This window comes from Pleuronectes platessa, chromosome 19, assembly GCF_947347685.1.
Source record: "Pleuronectes platessa chromosome 19, fPlePla1.1, whole genome shotgun sequence".
Classification (NCBI taxonomy): Eukaryota; Metazoa; Chordata; class Actinopteri; order Pleuronectiformes; family Pleuronectidae; genus Pleuronectes; species Pleuronectes platessa.
In genome coordinates this window covers 8,441,796-8,464,979 of record NC_070644.1, presented here as the reverse complement: position 1 = coordinate 8,464,979, position 23,184 = coordinate 8,441,796, and the positions used below count along the sequence as shown (strand labels likewise).

Sequence of the window (23,184 nt, the reverse complement as noted above, 5' to 3'; positions counted from 1 at the left end):
AAAATGATATTCCTCCAATTTTCAGTCCATTTGTTTAATGCTGGTGTGAGAATGGAGAAGAGGAACCTGTGCGCCAACATTAACCCTCTGGTTTCTCAGTTTGATTTCAAATGTATCTAAAGAAGTTTGGATGTTGTTTAAAATCATTCATACATAAAGATGTTTTTCTTTTGAGTTGCGTCTTAAAATCCACATACTTGTTGCTCACTGCTTGTCTGTAAAAATAGGAATCTGCCATCTTGTTTAAACACATAGCTAAAAAGGAAAATTTGCTTGAACAAGAGAAATGCTGGTTTGTGCAAATGTTGATGAGGAGACGCTGAAGCAGATCTAAATATCAGTTGTATTTTAAAAAAAGGGTTCAATTCAAATTCATTTCTAAGCATATTAAAAAATTCACATTCAGTATCGGGCCACAAACATTCTCGATGGTCTGTAATCTACATGCAGCTCAGAGCAACACATGGTTTCATTGAAGATAAAAAAATCCATGAGCACATGAGCTATGGTTGAAACTGTTAATACACGTTGGTCGCTCTTCAGGAAAGATGGGATCGTGTGTCTGTGCAGCCGGATGTCCTTCACTTGGTGTAGAGGGGAGGGAAAGGAAGCTCTTCAGTGGGCTGCAGCCTTTAAAGACCAAACACATAGAAACATCACAGGTTAGTTACAGAATAGGTTCATTTTTTTTTTAAAGTTTGCATTAAAAAACAAACATGCTGTAATAATTCAGCCTGTTCCTATGGCCCACTCTCAAAGTACAATCTACATGATGAGGACAAAAAGTGTTGCAGCTTATAAAAGGCTTTGGAGCGCTGAGTTAAACAGAACAAGTAGAGATCCTCCATAGATCCAGCCTTTTTAGTACAAAATTCACTGCGTTATTATTTTTACTTTTGCGAAACAAAGAGGCTAAGTATAAACTATGAACCTTTTAGGATGTCTCTGCACAGAATAAAAACTGGATTTTGTGTAGGGGCCGATTGATAACGATTTTTTTGAGCCAATGCCGTTATTAGGGAGCAAAACATTTCCAATACTAATATATCCGCCGATATGTATGTTACAAAAATTAGATTCCTAAGATGTTGGAATCAAATATTATAAAATAAAACAAATAAAACCAAATATTTATAACCTGAATAAGTGCACATAGCACTAAACAAACGCAGAAACCAATGTGTCTGTGAAAGGCTCATCTCGGCTGATTTTTTTTATTTAATTTGACCCTAGTTTCTTACATCGAAAGCAATTTAGAGAGAATTCCACTACGAACAGCTAGAATAATCATACAGTAAAAACTGCTTAAATGCACTTGATATTTCTGATTAAGACTAATATATATTTGTAATTTTTAGAGACACTATGTCTTTTGAATGTTTTTATAGTCTGGTTAAAGCTGCTGTCAGGGGCCAGGAAACAGAGAACCCAGAGTCCTGCTCCAACACTGTGATCAAACACACAGTTCAGAGTGGATTGAGTCCGAAAAGAAGACCACTGGAGTCGTCCAAAGTATGTTGCAACAGAGTTTCAGACAGCAACCAAATAAAAAAAGAGTGTCTGGACAGCCTGAAATCTGTCTGTCTCTTACACAGAAGACTCACGTGGAATCTTTACCCAAGTATTACAGAATTGTTTCTTTACTGATTTGACCTCTCATCTGAAATCTGATTGGTTCTCATCGGTTGTTTGGATTCAGATGGAGGTGTTTTTTTATTTACTGGCCATCCGTTCTCTGCCTGAAAGGAAAGGGCCTGCGGGAATGTGTAACCTCATAAAACCCGGTGCACTGCCATTGAAATGCTAATCATGCGGTCTACATGCGGGGGCGCCACAGGCAAAAGCGAGGGACGGGTCACCACTGCACAAGCACAGTGCTAGGGAAGAGACCTGCCATGAGTCTCGGCCTATAGGTTCAGGACCTGGCTCCTCAGCTGCTTGCCTCAGGCTCTCTAACTGCCTCTTCAGCACATAATAGCCTGTAGGGAGGTGCACAGCCCCCAGAGACAGACACTACAACAGTTATACTTTAAGCTCCCACAGTCTTGTTCTACATTTTGACAGCTGAGATGAATAGTGACATAAAGAAAATGATGTAGTAAATGACATTGAATGACGGAATAAAGTATAAAATGACACACAGTGGATATTAATAGGTGATTAATGACACACTGCAAATAACGTGTTATTAATGGTTTCAATGGAATTAGATCATTATAGATAATTATAAAGTATGTGAAGGTGTGATAATGCAAAAAATTATCCCCAACGCTGCAAGGTCCCAAAAGATTACATAATCTCAATTTAGCTTCACTGAAGAGTAATAATTGGATAGTGGTAAATTACATTTCGCCTCATTTCCTAAGAGTTGAGTTGAATTAAAGACACTTTCAATTTCCATCCTGACAGAGGGTAATTAGTTACTACAAGTGGAAACCAACATGTGGCAGAGTATTTTACTTCTAATAAAACCAAGGAACTGGTCATCTGTGACATACCAGACCAGTATAAGACCATTACAAATACTAGTCAAATAATGTTTAGTTACACAGTGATAGGTATAGTTTTCACACCTCAGCTACCAACAGGCCACCATAAGCTCCTGGTCATTGCAGAAAAACAGTAAAACCCACCAAGTTTTGCATTATTTCCATATAAATTATAAAGTATATGTTAAGTAAACAGTGTTTTAGGATTACATGTTCTTTCTTTGTGCCGACCAAGAGAAGCACTGCTGCTGGAACCGCCCTGACTAACTGTCACCAGTAGAAACAACACCAATCCACCACATCTCTGAACACACACTCACCAGTTGTCGGGGCTCCACCGGGTGTCCTGGGATTCCATGACGTGGAAGGTGTAGACGTGGCGAGAGTCCTCTGATTTGTTCTCAGCGCTGCGATGCACCACCTCACCGTGGATCAGGACCACGCCACCTGAACACAGAGGGATCGATGGACAAATAATCAATAATTATTACATCCTAACCCATCTGTTCATTTTCATCAAGGTCATGTCAAGGGCTATCATAGTTTACTTGTTTTATCCAAGTTATTATCCCAAATCCAAAATGTAACAATGTATCTGGCCACTTTAAATCAGTGTTTATCATTATTTTGGTCAGATATTCTTTTATTGTGGAATCATTCTCTCAGCTTGACCTGAGCTATGGTGCTGTAAAGATGTAATGTGTGAGGCTGGTCACAATAATAAAAAAAAACGTGTGTCCCCATGTGTGTCCCCACAACACTGGATGTTTTTTACTCAAGGAACAAATTGTAAATCCAAAATACATCCTCACTCAGATTAATACTTCAATGACTTGTTAGTTGCACATGCAAAATTAATGAAAAGTCAATTACCTTTTTTAATTGGTACAGGAATAAACTTCTCATCGTCGTACTCCATCTCTTTCCCAGTGAAGTCGGTCAGGGGGAAGGTGCCCTCTGGGGTACGCACCATACGCCGGGAGATACCACCTGAGGAGATGGATGAACCTTGACATGCAAAGAATATGCACAGAAACTGGTTTCGAATAGCAAAATCATCCGTCCATGTTACGTAATAATAGAATGGTAAACTACAGAGCAAGCTGAGTTCCAGTATATCATGAATCTTACTGTTTTGTGACCCTGGAATAAACCACAGACAGCCATTGGTCAGAGTGGTGTCTTCCAAGGCGATCCACATTCCCATAACTCGGCCCAGAGGCTCCGTGTACAGAAATGTGGCGTCTTGATGAGGTGTCACTGAGAAACAAGAATCAAATTCACACTCACACATGACACTATCATAGTATATACACACTTTTAGTATAAACACACTTTTAATACAAACACACTTATATTATAAACACAGGTTTAATATAAACACACTCATTATATGCAAACTTTTAATATGAAGATTTTAAATGTGAAGAATAATTTTGCATGAGTGTATAGTACTAATAAAAAGCTTTTTTAAATCAATGTAGTGTAAACATATACACATATGCTTATAAAAAATATAATAATATACACACCTACATACATGGATTTAGTAATAAAATGGTCAAATAAGAAATATAACATATTCTTGATTTTCTTACCTTCTCCACCTATTCCTGGTTGCTGGAAAAGATAGAGAATGAAAAATGATGGCTTACTCTAAACAACCCGTGTAGAATTAGCTAAGGAGGAAAATGGTCGGTAGGTAGGTATTATTAAATAAGTAGGTAGGTAGGTAGGTAGGTAAATGTATTGGGTAGGTAGGCAGGTAGATTCTTTACCTTAAAAATGTACATGCTTTGCAGTATGACAGGATTTACGAGTCCCAGTTTCTTAGCGATGCCCTAAGAGAAAATGAGTGTTGGTTATTCTGTGACTTCTTCCTGTTCATCATTCATTTATACCCAGTTCAACAATCACTCACCTGAACTTTGGCTGAATGCGTAACTTTTTTGTACAATGGCTCATAGGCATGTAGAGCTGCAGGAAGAAGAACAGGATTAGTTAGGGAAAAACACAAGTACACATGTACATGGTGTTAGGAGAATTCAAGTAGAAATCTTTACCATGACCAACTTTGTTCAGTGATCGCTGTTTTGGAATGATGAATTCACCTGCAGGTCAAGAAAAGCATTACCAGTCACATCTTGCATTTCGCTATCTTATTATTAACTTCTTTATTAATTTGCAAATCATTTGAACCTCGCTCACCTTTGTCATCAAAAGCTCCTTTCTCAAAGAAAAAGCGTATCTTGTCTCCGCTGGTGATAAAATAGTCAGCGTTTCCCTGCAGATCAGAATGTTAACATCGGTCACCTGATCTGCCAGAGAGTCATATGTCACACACACACACACACACACACACGCACACACGCACACAGACAGACACACAGACACACACACAGACACACACACAGACACAGACACAGAGACACAGACTGTTGACATAAGAGTTCACTATTCGCATGAGAGGGAGGACGTCTGGGGTCGAGGCAAAAGAGAGATAATATATCTTCACTACAGACTGTGACCTTAGAAGTACTCACTGACTTTCTGTATTTAAAAGAAGCTTACCTGCATCTTTACGTGCAAAGTGGTGGAAGGCATGTGAAAGAAATGCTGGTGAGTAAACTGCTGACGCTGTAAAAAGATTGATCCCGGTACTCTTCACTAGGTCACCTGCGTTTTCAGCTGCTCGTCGTGATTGGTGGAGAAGGTTGTGCGGCAGTGCTCCGGCACGTCCATGTCTTCCACGATCTCCGACATCCTCTGCCTCAGCTCGTCACACTCGTGGGAGGTCAGCAGCCCATCGAGAACCACGTACCCCTCCTCCATGTACTGTCAAGAGGGATGCAGGGTCACTTTCACAGCTTCACATCAACAACACATGATCTTTTGAAAATGAGACTGTGACTGATGATATCTTTATTGTTAGGTCGGTAAAATATAAAATGGTGGCCATCACAATCTCCACAGCACAAGATGAGGCTACTAACATGGTGTTTTGTTTTGTTTAAGCAACACTAGATATTCAGTTTGCAATCATATACAATTATGAAATGTGAAGTTGGTAAAAAGGAGTGTTTTCCTTTTTTTGAATCAATAAATGTTTTAAACTGTTAAGAAAACGTTGCATTTTCCATTGATTGGTCTACTGATCAAATGGATTTGTTTCACTCCACATAAACTGTAGATGCATTGAAGTAATCTTTTTTTTTTTTTTTAGGTGAAACATAAGAACTGCAACAATTACTTGATTGCTCAATAAGTCAATCAGCATAAATTTGATTGGCAGCTATTTTGATAAATGAATAGGACTGTGGTTTAGAAACTCAAGAATTTAAAAACTTTTTTTCTCGTTTTGAATACAAGGATAAATTGGTTTATTGTCAAAATAACAAACGGTTAAGCTCATTAAGAAATGATTTGCAATATAGCCCTAAAATGTACCTGCTAAAGGCAATTTTCATTTCAATTCGATTTTTGCTGTTAAATATGCTCTGAGATATCTCTTAAAGGTTGATATTATCCATATATATATATATATATATATATTATGTCTATATTCCCTGGCCGTGTCCCTGCTTATGTTCCCACATCAATACAGATCAAACCGAAATGAAGCACAAGTAACATGTGTCTAGGTTCCACACGAAGAGTATAGCTTTAAGAGACAGATCTCAACATTCCATTTGAATAGGCGGGTTACATCTACTTGTGGCTGCAGCGTGTTATGTAATGAGTCCAGCGTGTGCACACACACTTCCATATAAACTGCACTGATATAAACATGTAAAACACATGCGGGTGATCGGAGTCCTTCACAGCTCGGTTGCCTCTTTGCACAAACAACATCAAACTGAGTAAATCGCAGTTTTGCATCGCTCACCTTCTGCACATCACGATCTGACATGAAGTCCATGTTGTTCAGCTCGGACACAGGAATCTGTGTCTCTCTCTCTCTCTCTCTCTCTCTCTCTCTCTCTCTCTCTCTCTCTCTCTCTCTCTCTCTCTCTCTCTCTCTCTCTCTCTCTCTCTCTCTCTCTCTGTGTGTGTGTTCGTGTGTGTCAGTGTGTGTTTGTGTCTCAGTTAAACGCTGGTTTCCGACCATGTGACCTGTTAAGTCATTTAAAGTGTAACCCCCCGAGCTGTAATAGGATTTTGGACTTTAACTCTTTCCTAGCCCTTCTAATGCTCGTGGCGGTGCTGCAGCAGCGGCCGCAAATGGCCTCTGGGTGTCGCCCGTGTCCTTGCTGTGACTCAAATGACTCACAGCGCCATCTAGCGGCCATTCCCGGTAGTTATAGGAGCCAAGATGCAGTGGTGGAATTTCAGCTCATTTACATAAATAGTGAACTACAGCTTCCTGATTCTTGATTTGAATATTTCTATTTTATTACATACTTATACTCCACTTTGTATTATTTGCATTTCAGATTAACATTTTATAAAGAGAGCAGTTCGATTAATTATAGATTACTAGTTATACCCAGCAGAGAAATAGTTACCTCCAGCTCCACCAACTACAAAGGTAAAATGCTTTTGAACATTAATGCATTACAAATAATACGAGCACTAGTTTAGTTTTGATACTTAAATTACAGTTGTTTCCAATGAAGTACTTTTATTGTGCAGTATTGCTACTTTTATGTAAATGAAGGATCGAAATATAGTGGTGCAACAAAAATGATTAATGAACAGCACAGGGTGGGTTTTTTTTCCACCGTCAAAATAAATTGTCATCTGCTCAGTTAATGAGGCCACAGTCTGGTGAAAAGGAGAAACATCTCAGGTAATATATCAGTTGTTTTCATTTCTGAACAGGAGCAATGCAGTGTTATTGTAACTTTTATTAGTTTAGTGTACAAAATCCACTTCTCAGACAAACCTGGTCAGAGCTCAGGACTTTTCCCTGGAAGATGAAACCACTCGGCAGATGGAAAATTAACACATTCTATGTGACATAATTCAGTGTTTATTTCATCATCAATGGTACAAAAGTAGGGTCGGAACATTATGAAATCAAAAGTCAATTTGTTCATTCATACAGACGTCACGCTTAAAAAGCCAGTGTCCGAGCCACTTGGCAACAATTAATTATTAAAGGCCTTGTCACGCATGTCACATGTGTGATCCAGATTACAGGCTTAGAATTCAGCAATGACCGTTGCTAGAGTACGTGGGCAGCTTACACTATGAATATAATGCACACAAGTTCAGCATCAAGCAACTCATGCTGTGAAATGAAGTGGATACGAAACCTGAAACCAACCAACTGTTTTCACATATCCCTGATTTACAGGTGTCAGAATGCAGATGGATTTCATACATAGTAAATACAATCATGTATTTAAAAACATTTTATACATAGGTAAATATTAGATGTCAATGCACTCATGGCAGTTGAATTTTTCGAATTTGATTTCAAGTGAAATGGTTTTTGTATGTCCAAAATGGATCACTCCTCAGACATATTACAGATATTAACAGATGGTGTGAGGTGGCTGCACAGTGCCCATGCACACTGGAAGGGGAGCTCACCTCCATTTACAGTATGATAGATTGTCAAGAGTCGTCTCTAGGTTGTGAAATAATGTCTTGTTTTAAGGGACAGGAGCTGAGGCACCCCCCCAAAAAACAAAGCAACTCATTGTCGGACCTCCGTTAAAACCCTCTGTGGCTCGGAAACGGATCAGTTACACTGCTTCACACAAACTGCACTACTTAAGGCATACACAACTCACAAGCAAACATAGTTTCAATATTTCATGGCTTAACTTAAAATTGACAGAAAGCCAACGTGACGAGACAAAACTATTTACAGCACATTTGCACAGAATAGAAAAAGCTTTTAAACGTGTTGATTGTGGTTATTTAATGTGTTACAAAAATACATGACACTTACCGAAGTGCTATAAATGTTTTGCCACCCAGAGGCATTTCTATTAAACTTCCTCTTTTCAATGCTGGACAAATGGATGACTGACCTCATGTCGCACACTCGCGCTAACTCACTGATGCTGACGTGCAGGAAAGGGAATGGGGCCACAGGTTAAATGTGCTCCACTCGTGACTCAGAGGGAAGTGACTTTGAGGGACTGAATACGACAGAAGTCATAGCTCTGGACCAATGAGTAAACCAATAAATATTTGTGGATAGCTGAAATGGAAAAGGGAGAGATATACGTGACTATTTTAGCAAATCCAAATATTCGGATGAGGTGTGTATAAGATCCCAGAGACGCCCTGAGAAAGACTTCTATGACACTCCTGAACTTTCCAGAGTAAAGTAGTGCTCCTACTCCACCAAGAATGAATCTAATGTCAGAACTTCTCCTTAACAAAACATAAGGATGGGAAAAAATATAAATAAAGCATTGACTATTCGATTTGTAATCACATGACCAGAAAGTGAAGGCCAAGACAAATTAAAAACAACATGTCAATGTCCTAAATTGACACTATGATGCACAGTCAGCAGCACGGCTCCACCATAAAGAGCCAATGTTCCAGTCATATAAGAGGCCCATAGATTTGCAGTTTAATGTGCCAATACCTCAATTATTATTTTCATTAGCATCCAACAGGTTAACAGACACTCTCTGCAGGTATGTAGGGAAAAACATGTTCTTGCTCTGACTTGGCACCGTAAAAATGAAACCAAATCCAAACCACCAAAGTGGAAATATTTTTTGCAAGATATTTCTCATGCAGGAGGAGCTGAGAGTTGTTCCTCTTTGTGCTCGACGTCGTCTGCGACCTTTAGAACCGGTTGCTAGTCAACACATTCGAGCAGACAGGACTGCACCTTTAAGACTGTGTGGGAGCACTTCACTGGTGACCTCTAAGGACATTTGGATTCAGCTAAGGCCTCAGTAAAACAAGATTCACTGTGAGCAAAGGTACACGCATGTTACTACAGTAAGACCTCACTTGAAACTCTTACATGGCTAAAGTAAAGAAATAAAGAAAACCAGCTGGTAACAGTAAGAGCACAGACCGTATCGACTGATTTGCTTGAAACAGAGATGTCAAACATTTGTTTTCACATGAGAAACAACAGCTCATGGACGTGATGTTTATGATCATTAACGAGGGCGTACGGCTTGTAAAGGGTAAGGCCTTATTAGCAACGAGAGACTCCTGGCTGGAGTAAACGTAGCAGGAATACACCAAATGATGCTATTAAATCCAACGTCTCAACAAGAAAAGTGTTTCAAGCGCACAAAGCGCTGTTGCACTAATTTGCAGCACGCACCATGAAATCACATTCTCTGCATACTCTCCCTGCAAATAAATGTTTCCCTGGTGGAGGTCGTTTAAAAGCCGTTTCCTTCATTCTGAAACTTCTGGCTTGTCCTCATTTTGCTCATGAAGGATTAAAAAAAAAGAAGCACTGGAGTAAACTGAGGAGTATAAACACGATGGGAAGTATGCAAACTACTGGGCACTTGAGTCACTTACGTCATCACTTGCCTTGTTGAGACAGGCAGTACCTGGCAGCGAGTTACGACTGTCATCTCTCACGTCTACAGTTCATCCACTTGGAGGACTCATATAAGCAATAATCATCTGAGGGCTCATAGTTCATACTAAGCATAGAAAGTACCTTGATTTCTGCTCCGGTTAATGTGCAAGCTTGCGTTACTTGAAAGTTGAAAATGACGAGGACATCTACTGTGACGGGGAGTTTTCCGAATGTTTGCTTCTCTGTAGCTTTAATACACTGACAGCAAACTGTGTGAGCACAGGGACATTGTGTAATTCTCATCTGGTCAGTGAAGCAACATGCCTTCAATTGAACAAAGGTCACCTAAGATCTTTGACTACAGGTGTATGTCCAATAATGATCTTAAAATCATTTCTTAGGCTACATCCATACAACAACGTTTTCATTGGCTCGTTGAATCTTGGGGTAGGAGCCTGACGAATCAGAGAAGGCCACCCAACCAGAAAGCGGTTGTGAGTGTCTACGTCATTGTTTCCAAACATCCCTGTTTCTGACCATTAGGACTAAGACAGAGCAGTGTTTTCAAACTTCTCTGTTTTAGTGGCTCTGGAACTCCGGAGTAATATGGACCCCAGGTCTATCCATTGCGGAGTTAACGTTAGTTAACGTAGTAGAATGGATGTAGCCTCATTTGTGCTCTAGTGGCTGTATAGTGACAGTGCATGACACGTCACTGCATCATCTATTGTTCGGTTGTGCTCAGGGACCTTTGATTCACGTCATACCTCTTCTATCTCTGTCATATACAGGCAAAAACAAAAAACAATTGAATTAAATCATTACTCAACATTAAACCAATCACTTTAAAGCTTGATTCAGAGGCCCAATCCTGATACCAGAGTGTGGTAGCATTTTAAAGCACCGAATTGTGTATCTTAGAATTAAAATACATTTTCCAGTTTGTTTCAACAAGGCCCATCTCGCATAATTAATAAGACATCAGTTAAGTTAGTGATGTTTAGTCGTGCAATATAAGATGCAATGTTAAACTAAATGAACAGTCCAAGAGGAATGGGGCCTTTCTTCAAAACACAGCTCCTGTTACAGAAAATAGTTTCCCTTCATTTGTTTGTCTGGATATTTTCTTAATGTACCCACATCGGGTTTCCTATATCTCTACATGACACTATGTCTGTGCTAAGACAAACTGCTTTACATTAATTAACAGGTACTTTCCCAGGAAGTAGCCTTTGAGAAGGTTATTGATGCATTTTCAAACAAAAACATATTAGTGTGGATGTAGCAAGAGATATCACACTATAGCAGGAGGTGATGAGGGGACAGACCAAATGGGAAAATTGGCAAATAGGAGAACTTTTGTATTGCAAATTTGGCCTTTCCTTATGTTATATGAAGCATTTGTTCTCACACAAACCCATTGATTAGCTCCGCCCACAACCTGTTAGAATGGCCTTCATGTATAGTATAAAAACCTCAATCTGAATGTTGACCAGCAGACTTGTGTTGCCTTGCTGTGATCTGTCTCCACTGCGCAGTGAATACAGCTGTACGATATCCTGCCCACAGGCTGACACTATAAATCCACTACCGCAGGGTATTCAGACATTTGTTCTCATTTGTTGTCGATGAATATCTGACAGCTTTTCTTTGTAAGTTAAGGCCTAAGCTGTGAGATCACCTGTGATGACCTGTTGATCATCATCACAAAGTAATTTTGTTCGAGAGCCTGACGAGGGCCAAAGACCAAAGTCATCAGATCGGTTCATTTGTCCCAACATCCGCCAGTATTCAGTCGTCACACTGCATCACAACTGCAAATGTGATTGTAAAAATGTCTAAAGTGAAATGTTGCGTCACAAGGCCAGAGGAATGGCAGGGTAAACGCTGCTTTGAGCATGTTCAGTTTGTGCATGTATCCCACAGCCGGCGACAAAGTGATCCTGAGCATGTTGAGCTCAATGGCAAGGCTGAGTCGTGCAAAGTATCTTCTGTATCTTTTTGGGGCTCCTTCCAAATAAGAAGTTTGCTTGAGACAGGTCCACCTGTGGCTTGCAGATTTGACGTCACCTGCTTGAATCCCTGTAGCCCGTTATTTAGGAGGAAATTACACCTCATCACGAGGTCGGATGAGATTACAAAAAAAATTCCTTGGAGGTCTTGAAATCCGTGGTCTATGCTTTCATAGTCACTTCTCTGGGCCCTCATGGCAAACAATGCTGCATACCTCAAACCAAGGTTTCGCTCGCTTTATAAACAAAACCACTGCTTGTTTTTTTTTCTCCCTTAAATCAAACTTCTCTTCCCAAAGTTCACTGCAGAGGTTTGGCTCAAGCTTGCTCTTTATCGGCCCTCCAGAGCTGCTCTTTGACTTCTGATGGCAGCGTGTTGAACAGGTCCTCCTCCACCACCAGGCCGCTCCTCTTCAACAGCCGACACTCGCCGAGCTCCACGGGGAGACACTCCAGACGGTTGCCTCTCAGCTCCAGCTGGGTCAGGCCGGTGAGTTCTCCGAAGCGTGACGGCAGCGTCTGCAGGCAGTTGTTTCCCAGATTCAGCGTGCGCAGCTTCTTACACTGGAAAAGCTCTGGGGGCAAAGTCTCGATCTGAAGTGGAGAGGACAAGAGGCAGAATAATGAGGGGTGGAAGTTAGCACGGAACAGAAAGGCTGAGCTCTTCAATTTTTAATCCATATGACATGAGCAGAGGAGGCAGGGATCTGAGATCGGGGCAAACGGCAATAACAAAAGGAGGTGGCTGTTTCCACTATTTTAAGTGGTTCATTAATAGATCCTTTTCATTTAAGATATGATTAAACAAAACACAAGACAGACCTCAGCACAGGAAACAAATCCTATCAAATTACCTCCATACACACAATATTAACCATTAAACAATTTATTTGAATAGTGTGAGAGCAGTGTAGAGAGGATGTGGTCGAGCGCAGCCTTTAACACACAACAAGGGTCCAATTTAATGGAGCTATTTTAGGCAGCTCACAAACCTGTTGGAATCTATTTTCAGTCTAGAGCCACATGAGCAAAAACAATAAAAGAGCAGAAGCCTTTACTGAAAACATATGATCCTATATGATCCTCACGCTTAGTGAAAAACAGCATCTCCCTGAATTAAAGTACAACATGGCAAAACAAAGAACCAGCATTTTGGTGAGACACACATTCTACTGCACACCACAAACCTTATGAACCGGTCCTGCCATGACTGTGATGTTAAATATCTGAATCAATGATCTGTGCACCTGAAATACACAACATCCTACATTAAGGGGATTTATAAGATTACTGAAAACCTGAACTTCCTTGAAGAAAAAGTGTGTCTCAGTTCAGAAGCCATATCCTTCCGAGGCTGCATTTGAAGACTGCTTGCGTCTGGGACCCCGTTCAGAAATGTTATTAACATGCAGAACAGGTGTGAACACACCCCAACGCATTCTGTAATCTGATCACAAAAAACACCTTTGGAGATGGTACTTGAGAATGTGGCCACCTTCTTTTAGCTGTGTGAATGCAAATGCATCCTGGGCCACATATGAATGACAAACTGGCTTAAAACAACATAATTTGTTCTCTGTGAACACAAATAACCTTCGTGTTGTTCACACATAAAGCGGGGAAGTGAAATCCGATCACCAGTAGTCACAGGAGACACATTAAGGACACATTTTATTGCCAGGTGTGACAAGATGAATGTAGCTCTGGCCACTGACAGAGGTTAATATTAAGTCTGAGCAGAGACACATTTGCTATGCTATCCCATTTAAAGGCTCCTTCAAAAATGTGTCCTTCTTTACTCGAGCAGCAAAGGTTTGAATATTGCGTGCCAGTGACAAAGATAATTAGCCTGCTATCTGGCTGGCTGTTCTCCAACATGTTTGCAGTTAGCATAATTTGACAGCTGTGTACATAACAGGATTGTGTTTGCAACATGCCACTAAATCAAGCCTCCTTTTATCACTGGAAAACAGAGAAACCTCTTAAAAGCCACAATTTCCTACCTATCCACAACCATCTCAGCATTTACAAGAGCTGACCTTTGTAAATACCTTATCTGGCCTTTCAGCTAATCTTATTTACACATGATAGAAGGATAAACGGGTGGAAGAGGAAGTGTAGGAAATGAGACAAACTGCTAAATGAAATCATGTAGTGACTAAATTTGAAATGTTTTGTCTTTTTAAACTCTCACCCGGTTTGCTGTCACAGCGAAGTACTGCAGGTTCTGGAGGAAGCCCACATCAGCATGGATGCTGGTCAGATTGTTGTGACTTAGGTCTAAGAAGCGCAGCTTGCGGCAGTAGAAAAGCTGACTGGGGATTTTCTCGATCTTGTTCCTATTGAGGTACAGCCTCTCCATGTGGGTGAGCGTTCCGATCTGAATAGGGATGTAGGCGATCTGGTTGTACCACAGCTTCAGGCACATGAGCCGGTTCAGGTGCTGGAAGCTGATGATCTCCTCTATCGTCTTCAGATTGTTGTCCTTCAGGTCAATCTCCTGCAAATTGTGCAAACTAAAGATGGAGTGAGGGATGCGCTCAAGGTCGCAGCGAACGAGCTCAAGCTCCGTCAGATTGACCATTTTCTTGAGGCTGTTGAGCACCATCAGCTTGGTGCCCTCGTTATTGACGGAGAGCTTCTGGAGGTGCACGCCCACATCGGTCACCACCTGCGGCAGCTTGGTAAGGTTGCTCTTCAGTCGTAGCACTTTGAGCCTTTTCAGCTCTCTGAGTCCATCGATGACAATGAAACGATTGTTGTCTGCACTCAGGTTCCCAGTCAGGTGCAACTCACTGAGGTTCTTCAGGCTGTAGATCCACAGAGGGATCTCCTTGATGTCAGTGAACTTGATGTGAAGGGACTTTAGGTTTTCCCTGAGGAACGCCAGAGCTGGGGCCTCAATTTTAGCTGGGGTGTGGTAAAGCCACATCTCCTTCAGGTTGGAAAGTTGGGCGATGATTGGTGGAATGGTTACGTCTGGGATGAGCTCAAGCTTGAGCACCTCCAGCTCTATCAGATCAAATACTGTGTCTGGGATCCCGCTGAGCATGAACAGATGCAACTCGAGCTTCTCCTGGGAATTTTTGGTGATGCGCTGCCTCAGCTTCTCCAAGGTCCACTCGTTGTTCAGGTTCAGCTGCCTTAGCTTGTTCTCGCTCACCTCTGACAGAAACACAGCGAAGCGCTTGGAGTACAGAGGGTCATACTGATCAATCATATGTAGCATGAAGGCAAAGTCGTTCTTCACGTCAGGGATGTCGCTGTAGCTGCTCTCCTCTCGGATTGATTCGAAGGAGTATCTCTTGAGGGAGCGGCTGAGCATCCAACACAGAGTGTACATGCAGATAAAACCATAAACCACAACCAAGCTGATGTAGAAACAGGCCAAAATCTTGAAAAGTGTCGCCAACGGGTGGGCACAAGAGAACGTGCTGTAGCCTGTTAGCTTCTGAAGGTTCACCTTGCACAACACATTGAACCTGATGTATTGTACATAGTAGGCTGTGTAGCTAATTATAAGTACAAATTTGATCACTTTGATGATGGTCTGACGTATGTAAAGGCGGTAGACTATATCACCCTCCTCGACATGGATCCTGAACTTCTTCACCTTCTCAAACAGAGCCTTAGCCTGCTCCCCTTCTTTTTTATCCAACACACCAGTTTCAGAGCGATCTACAATTCCTTGTTCAATCCTAGACTTTGTTCGTTGCAGCATGGGCACGCTAGCCTCAACATCCTCACTCACGCAGGAGGCCTTCTTGTCCATCGAACCATTCATTTTGGCGAGAGGTTTGGGATCCCTCTCCTCCACCACGGTCTCGGACAAAGCCCTCGTTGTCCACGGGGAGTCAAAGCACTTGAGGAGGATGGAGACAAAGTGCTCCAGTTTTGAGCTTGTGCGTGGAAACTTGAACCAGAAGTTGCTGCAAGCCAGGAAGATGAGAGTGTGGAGTAGCACCAGATAAGGGAAATATTTGGCAAACCAATGTAGCTCGTTCTCGTAGCAGACGGCATCGACGTAATTGTACTGATGGCGGTCGAGGTCATACTGAATGCCTTTGGGTTCCAGTACAAAGGTGTTGTTTGCGACGGGCATGGTCTCGCATGACTTGTTGACCACCCACTTGCAAGGCAGGCAGATCATCTTGTCCTGCGTGACCTGCAGTGTACCGCCGAACACTGCAATCATCAGCATGATGACCGAGATGTAGTCGGTGAAAACGTCCCACCATGGCTTCAGGATACGGTACGTTGGCTGGGTGTCAGCAAAGTACCGGAGCTCTGTGATGGGAATCATGATGGTTTATCTATAAAAAAAACAAAAAAAAAACGCAGGAAATTAGGAATCAGTTGGTGAAATGTTTTGGGGTATTTTGCAAACCGCCATATGTGCGTATACTGAGAAAACTTGCTATATGCAGCCCTCTGCAGTAGATTTGAAACTATTAGTCAGTTAACAATATTGATCAGTCCAACAATGGAGAAATGAATTGGGGTCTACCTTGCTGTTCAAGCAATTATACATTTATAGAACTGTCAAAACAATTGTGGCTCTCAAAAGGGAAGTGGGTCTGTAATCACAAAGAATCACACACCGGCTTCTGTCATTCCACGTTGCACTGTTTTGAAAGCCTTAAATGATGCTGAATTACTGATGCTGGAAAATTGTGAGGGAATAAAGATCTTTGAAGAGCTTGTGAGGGATTTAATCAAATCTCCAAACAGCCGAAACAACACGATCACTGTGGATATTAAGTGTTTGGCAAGGCTTTGCTACTTGAGGTAAAAATGCAACTTTGCAATGCCAACAACTGGAGGATTTCTTGGCCGTTTGTAAGCCGATCAATCAAAGCCTGATAATAATTGCCAGCTCCAGAGAAATCATTCCAATCATTCCAAGATCCAAGCTTGCACTAGTGCTTTCTCTCAGTTCCTTTTGCCCCAAAGGTAATTTTATATTTAATGCAATAGAATGAAAAGCCTGCTTTAGGTTAGGGATAACTGAAGAAATTCACAGCATGTTTAAACAGTGTCTCCTCTATGTTAATTGTTAAAGGTATAAGCGATAGGACAAATTACATCTCAAAACACGACAGGAAAGACACATTTCCTGATGACCTTTGTTTAATGGGTTGTGACTGCTTACAAAAAATGATCAGATAGTACAAAAACCCAGAAATCCAGTCAAGAACAAGACCTTCAGCGTAATAAAAGTGAAACAAAGGGATATCAGACTGCGGAATATGTTAAAAACAAACCCTCAAACCTCAAGATGTTCCAAGCCGTCCATTTACACTAAGTCAAACCACAACTGAGCTACTTCCCTTTTCTCATACAGTAAATGTGTGATTAATGCAAGAACTAAAGCAACCTAAGCATTTTTTTCTTGTCCAAGATGTTTCAAAGCTTAATGCACTCAGCTATAACATGAAATAAAAGTTTATTGCAGGCAACCTTATCTTTTAGTATATCTAAGATCATAATCATATGATCCTTATTACCTCTTTAAACTGGGAGTAGCCGATATAAAAAAGAAATCTCTCCAAAAACTGTATCTCCCCGTTTACTCAACTCTTACAGTAGAAGGATGAAAGCGGATAGCTAACAAAAAAAGTTTTGTTTTATCCGGTTCAAACCAGAATGGCAGTACAGTCGGTGCAGGCCTCATCTGCTCGGCTGCTGCTTCACCTCAACTCAGACACTACAGCACAGAGAGAGCCAAGCATCTGCCAGAACAACTCTCAGTGCCATCATTCACATGGTATTAAACACAGACACCAAAACACAGGCCCCAGTGTAGATTCTTTATAAATGGCAAAAAGACAAATTACACCTCAAAGCCCAGATCAATACATTTACATCTGTTTAGACTGAAACCATCAAACAACAATCTGCTCACTTTCACCGTTGCCAAACCCAGATGCTGGAGAAACTTTATCTAGTTGGTATGTTTCCGATCAACTAAAACTGATTAATAATTAAACTGTAACTATAGAGATTTATCTTACATGCGGCAAGATAAAAAACAGTTTCTGAAGAGATTCCTTCTGGCCTCACAAAAAGCAAAGATCAAGAGTTAAACTCTTAAAGTAACTAAACTCATAAAGTCGAAAATGACATTAAAGTTTTGTTTAAGTACTTGATTTACTTTTTGTTTGCATGATTATCCCAAAACTACTGAATCGATCACCACGAAACCTGGAGGGAAGGATGCGGTGTGGGTCCAGAAAGAACCTGTGATGGGACATTTTGTATTTAGATAAGTTTGATGAAAGATTGACAAGTATATATATAGAGAATGTTATATCCTAAGATGTTTTCTGCAGTTAGACTGGTGAAATCCTCTGTGCTGATGTGTATTCCCTGGAGACTCCTGGTCCTGCTGCTGAAACACAAGGGTTTTCACAGCAGGAGCTATCTTACTGTCTGCAACAGGGTGAGCATAGGTGTTTAACGGAGCAGACGACCGGGGGTCTGAGAGAACGGGGGTTTTCACTGAGAGAAACAGGTTTCTTCTTGAGTCTCAGCAAAGGCCTGATGTAAATGTGTTGTGAGACTTCGAAGGGGTTCTCATTCAGATTGAAGGTGACCAAATCTAAGCCTGAAGACAACACGCAGAGAGCTGATTGGATAAACATTCTGCCTCTGTGAAAGGAGGGGCTTATTTAGTATAAAGCAAATGTGATTTCATTGTTCAGGGCCATTGACTCAAAGTCTGAAAGTGACAAGAGTGCTCTGGCCCCTAGCCGCAGCTAGGTTGAATTGTATGAACCAGAAGATAATTGTTTGTCGTGTTATGTATTAAAAATCCCAATACAAACCCAATACATTTGGTGTGGATCTGAATCTGGGGAATTTGATGGATCCAGTAAAAAATAAAAGTCACATTCCTTAACATTGTGAGATTCAACATTTTCTTTGATTAGACTTATAATTATTTATGGATCCAATCCAAATAAAATCCTGGATCTGGTGAATTCAAGTGTGGTTTAATGTTGGGCCGTGGTGAAGGTATGTGCACTATGAGTGCCACTCTAGTCTAGTCTTTCCAAACCGCACCAACCTGATCACCAGTACAAACAGTACTAGAAAATGGTGTCCTATCCTTCAAATTTAAAAAGAAAAATGTCAGGAGTGGATTACATAGTGACTCCTCTTCTGGTTCTCTGTTCCTTTCTTCAGATTTTGTACCCTGAACAGAACAGAGCTGCTTTTGTGCAGGCAATTTTCGTCAAAAAGGCTGAGAGAGGCACAGGTGAATCTGGCTGCTGTGTGAGCCGATATAATACAAAGCCAAGTACAATTTTCCTCAAGGACACTCAGTCTTTCAACTCTCATGTAGAGAAAAATCCTGGCTCGTTTGTCTTTTTCGCAGCATATTCTCCATCTGAAGCTCCCTCGGAAAAGGTTTTAATGAAATCATTGAAAAATAACATGAACAATCTTAATTAATAATCCCAGAAATTAAAACAACTCAACCCCTGGCTACCTTCCCACCTCACAGGAAGGCAACAGTTGTGAATGTAACAGCCGACTGTACCTGAGGCCTTATGTGATAAGTGGTAATCTTTTTGTTTCCTTAAGGAGCTGCTGTTACCTTCAGATATCCACAGACCCTTTGCTGAGGAAAATAACATAACTTGAGTTTGTGTGTTGGGTGTAACTGTTTTTTTCTCTCTGTGTGTGTATGTGTTACACCGCATCCTGCCCAATCCATGCTGGGAAGGACGCCAGCTTCCTTGAAACTTAACAGAATAAGTAGAAAATTGAAGGATGTATGGAAGGAAAGAATTCAAGCTTAATCTTTCATTAAATCCATTTAGACTGATGTGTGACTTTTGGGTTTGTCACATCTCTTAGTTTTCTCCCTGAAAGTATTTGATTAACATCATAGCAACTGAGAGAATGATGAATTTACTGATTTAAGCCGTAAATGTCCAGAAATTGCGTCCAGACAATTTCAGGTGCTTCTATTTTACATATGAAGATCCTATGAAAAGAACTTTCCAAGTTCCAGCTTCTCTAATGCTCCCTCAGTCTTACGTCATTGGACACTGGATATCTGTGAGCGTTTATACTGTTCGTTGAAAACAAAAGCCCTCTCTATGTGGCATCTGCAGGAAACCCAGTTATTGCAGCTTCAGATATCAGCCCATCTGCCCACGGCTGGCGATGGCAGCTCTGAGACACTGAGGCGAGACAGGGCAGTCCGGACCAGGTCGAACTGGTTCTGACTGACAAAACCCACTTCTCCTTTCTGCTTGAAGACAGCACTGACCATGTAGCTCTCTCTCTCTCTCTCTCGACCCCGCCCACACACCTGAATTAAAGGCCATTCAAATCCACTTTGTAGAAGCCTGTGCTGATGATATGATCAGACTAATGTGGCTAGCTCTAACGTGACTGGTTGTTTGGCCTGTATTGCACAGTCCGATGCCCTTTTCCACAGAGGACAACAATAACGCATTAAAAGGCGTTACACAAACATAAAACAATTACCACCAACCATATAAGCTCTTAAATGTCTATTACATAACACTATAGCCTCATGTATCGTTGCCATGTTTGTTATACGATGAAAACACACATTCAGGAATGTACAAGGGTTGCAAATGATTAATTGATTATTCTCCGTATCAATGTATTTTTTTGTTTGTTTTGATTATGAAATGACAGAGGGGGTTAACTGTAATAACTTCCTGCAGAGCAAGGGGACATCTATACGTAGGAAGATTTGTCATTAGATGTATACTTTATTGATAACAAAGCATATGTTGGCATCCGGAAGTTTCAAACACACACACAGGGCAAGAAAAGCAAAAGTAAAAAGCTGTGAAAAGAGCCAACAAATCAAGACAATACTAGACTCAAATGAAGACGAATGTAGCCTCAAACCAGAATGTGGTATTTTGTCTGACTAACAGTGCAAATACCTGAAAATGAAAACGGATAATTTTCAGGTATATTTGCACTCTTGTGTGACAGATAAAATCATAAAAGCTTTATTTGTGTGTAATTGTCTGGTCGATTGATGAATAGGCTCTGCAACATACAGCAGACACCATCTAATTAATAATATAAATACTACAGGTTAAACAACATTGGCTTTATGGTTTTAGGGGTTTTAACCCAGATTTCCACTATTTATATAGAATGTCTGTATTTGTATCTCGTGTGCACAGTCTACGCGTTTCATTGATAATTATTACATAGACAATATCAAATTTAAATCTAGAAAATTGCAAACTAATTCAATGAGGCTATTATCAGTTTATTACAATATGTTATTCCACTATTTATATCAAAAATCTGCATTTGTATCTTTTCCATTGATAGAATGGTTCCAGTCCCAATACCTGCTGGCCCTTCAGCTGCTGTAACTGATACATGGTGGAGAATATTCCCTCAGTTCAAACTAACCCGGTGAGGGGCACTGTAGAAACAACATGTAATATAATCCTGCCCGCGACCTTTTATCAGCCGCTCCTCTCCACAACAACAGGCGGGAGGAAACCGTGTCTCCCACCGATGCCCGGTTAGCTCGCTGCGGCAGAGGAGTCTCGCCGAGCCGCGCAGCTAAAAACCCTCCGCTCCACACACACACACACATTGTGACCGGAGGAGAAAGACCCACCTGTTTTATTGCAGCCGCAGTCTTTCGCCTCCTCGTCACACGGGTGACACATGTCTCTGACGGCTCTCTTCGGCTGTGGCTGCGGGTCGGTCGCTGGTCGGACGCCGGGGCCGGAGCGACAGTGACGGGAGAGAAAACAGCAGCGCAAGACGGCAGCAGCGGAGCGGCTCCGCAGAAAACTACAGCTGAGAGGCGGAAGTCCCGAGACTGAGGCCGCTGTCGAAATAAAAGCACGGTGGCAGCAGTAAAGAGGACAACAACAACAACAACAACAACAACAATGATAATAATATCTAACAGTCGATAACGATAATTATCTTGATGAATGCCACATTATTTCCTCCAAGTTTAAATATTAAACAAGTTTAAGTTTTAATATATTGTTTCTCAGAAAATGAGAAACACTACAATTCAAAATGATGTGTCTGTCATTATCTTTAAGATTAAACGGAAAACTCTCAAGTACTCCTAGGCTTGTGCCCTTGAAGGGATCGTTAACTGATTTAAATAGGGTGGACAGAACACCTGTGAACATAACACAGGCTACATCCTTCACAGTCTCAGAGGTAAACTTTGCAGCAGCCAAATCCAATAATAATAGTAAGTATGGAGTATGGAGCATGTAAGTATGGAGCATGTTATTTTTCTTAACTCTGTTGTTTTTTGAAGATGGAGCATAGTGGCGAGTAGACAATGTGTGGACTTTTATTTTTGGGGGAAATATCCCTTTAAGTTGTTTGTATTTAATATATAAATATCATTTAATTAGATTTTGTTTTATTTTTTATTTGCTGCTAGTTTGTGTTATTTTATTCTTTTCTTGTAATTGGTATGTATAACACATCTCAGTTTGTTCAATTCAATTGCTCATATGCAATACATAACTGTGTAATAATAAATGTTTTTTGCTCTCAGTATATTATTTTGATGATGTATTTTGTGATGTTTTTAAAGATTGTATTGTTACATTTGACGAATTGTGATATTTAACCTACTTAAACTGTTATTCAGTCAATTGTAAAAACTGACTAAGATTCATTGCTGGAGTTTGGGATCACATTACATGTTACATTACATGGCATTTGGCTGACGCCTTTGTCCAAAGCGACTTACAATTAGTACACTCAACATTTATGAGGGAGAAGACATTGAGATAGACAACATCTGTGGCAAGTTCCCCAAGATACTTCAAACAACCCAACTGCCAAATAAAACTGTGAGCAAATGTCCTGAGGAGAACTGGGGTTATTTCAAAAGAAAAAGGGAGATCCCATCGAGTTTGATTAAATTTTTGCCTGTAGTGACTCACTTCAATATAGACAACTTCACCACTAATCAGAAAGAGAAATACAGTTCACAAAACCTAAGCACTGGGAAAACCTCCCACTCTCAGACTGACTGCAGTTTCTCCTTGTGTTGATTGCCTCTCAGCTCAACTATACATTCCTGCAGGCTCTGACTAGTTTGAACAATGCGGAATTTTTTTTTGTCACATCATGACTTTGTAACTTCCGGGCATCTATTGCAACAAAGCAGATTCATATAGTTATTATCCTGTCAAAAAGATCACAGAATAGA

General features: G+C 40.8%; 2 protein-coding genes across 6 annotated transcripts; both read right to left on the bottom strand.

The window, feature by feature from the left end:
* Window positions 1-15: 15 nt before the first annotated feature.
* Window positions 16-10,263, bottom strand: LOC128462351 (phytanoyl-CoA dioxygenase domain-containing protein 1). Of its 5 annotated transcripts, XM_053447722.1 has the most exons (12): window positions 6,527-6,607; window positions 6,376-6,436; window positions 5,166-5,324; window positions 4,698-4,773; window positions 4,553-4,600; window positions 4,411-4,466; window positions 4,268-4,330; window positions 4,088-4,109; window positions 3,621-3,749; window positions 3,363-3,479; window positions 2,810-2,936; window positions 16-630 (listed from the first exon to the last, which is right to left on the bottom strand). In XM_053447722.1, the coding sequence occupies exons 1-12, from the start codon at window positions 6,595-6,597 to the stop codon at window positions 582-584; spliced, it is 978 nt and encodes a 325-aa protein (XP_053303697.1). In that variant the 5' UTR covers window positions 6,598-6,607; the 3' UTR covers window positions 16-581. The 5 variants fall into 5 exon arrangements, with proteins under 5 accessions (XP_053303697.1, XP_053303696.1, XP_053303698.1 ...); XM_053447721.1 differs by lacking the exons at window positions 6,376-6,436; window positions 6,527-6,607 and adding an exon at window positions 10,096-10,263; XM_053447723.1 differs by lacking the exons at window positions 6,376-6,436; window positions 6,527-6,607 and adding an exon at window positions 8,392-10,233.
* lrrc8aa (leucine rich repeat containing 8 VRAC subunit Aa) lies at window positions 10,165-21,754 on the bottom strand. Its single transcript, XM_053447720.1, has 3 exons — window positions 21,607-21,754; window positions 14,161-16,279; window positions 10,165-12,560 (listed from the first exon to the last, which is right to left on the bottom strand). Exons 2-3 carry the CDS (start codon window positions 16,267-16,269, stop codon window positions 12,285-12,287), a joined length of 2,385 nt encoding a protein of 794 aa, XP_053303695.1. The 5' UTR covers window positions 16,270-16,279; window positions 21,607-21,754; the 3' UTR covers window positions 10,165-12,284.
* Window positions 21,755-23,184: the final 1,430 nt, after the last annotated feature.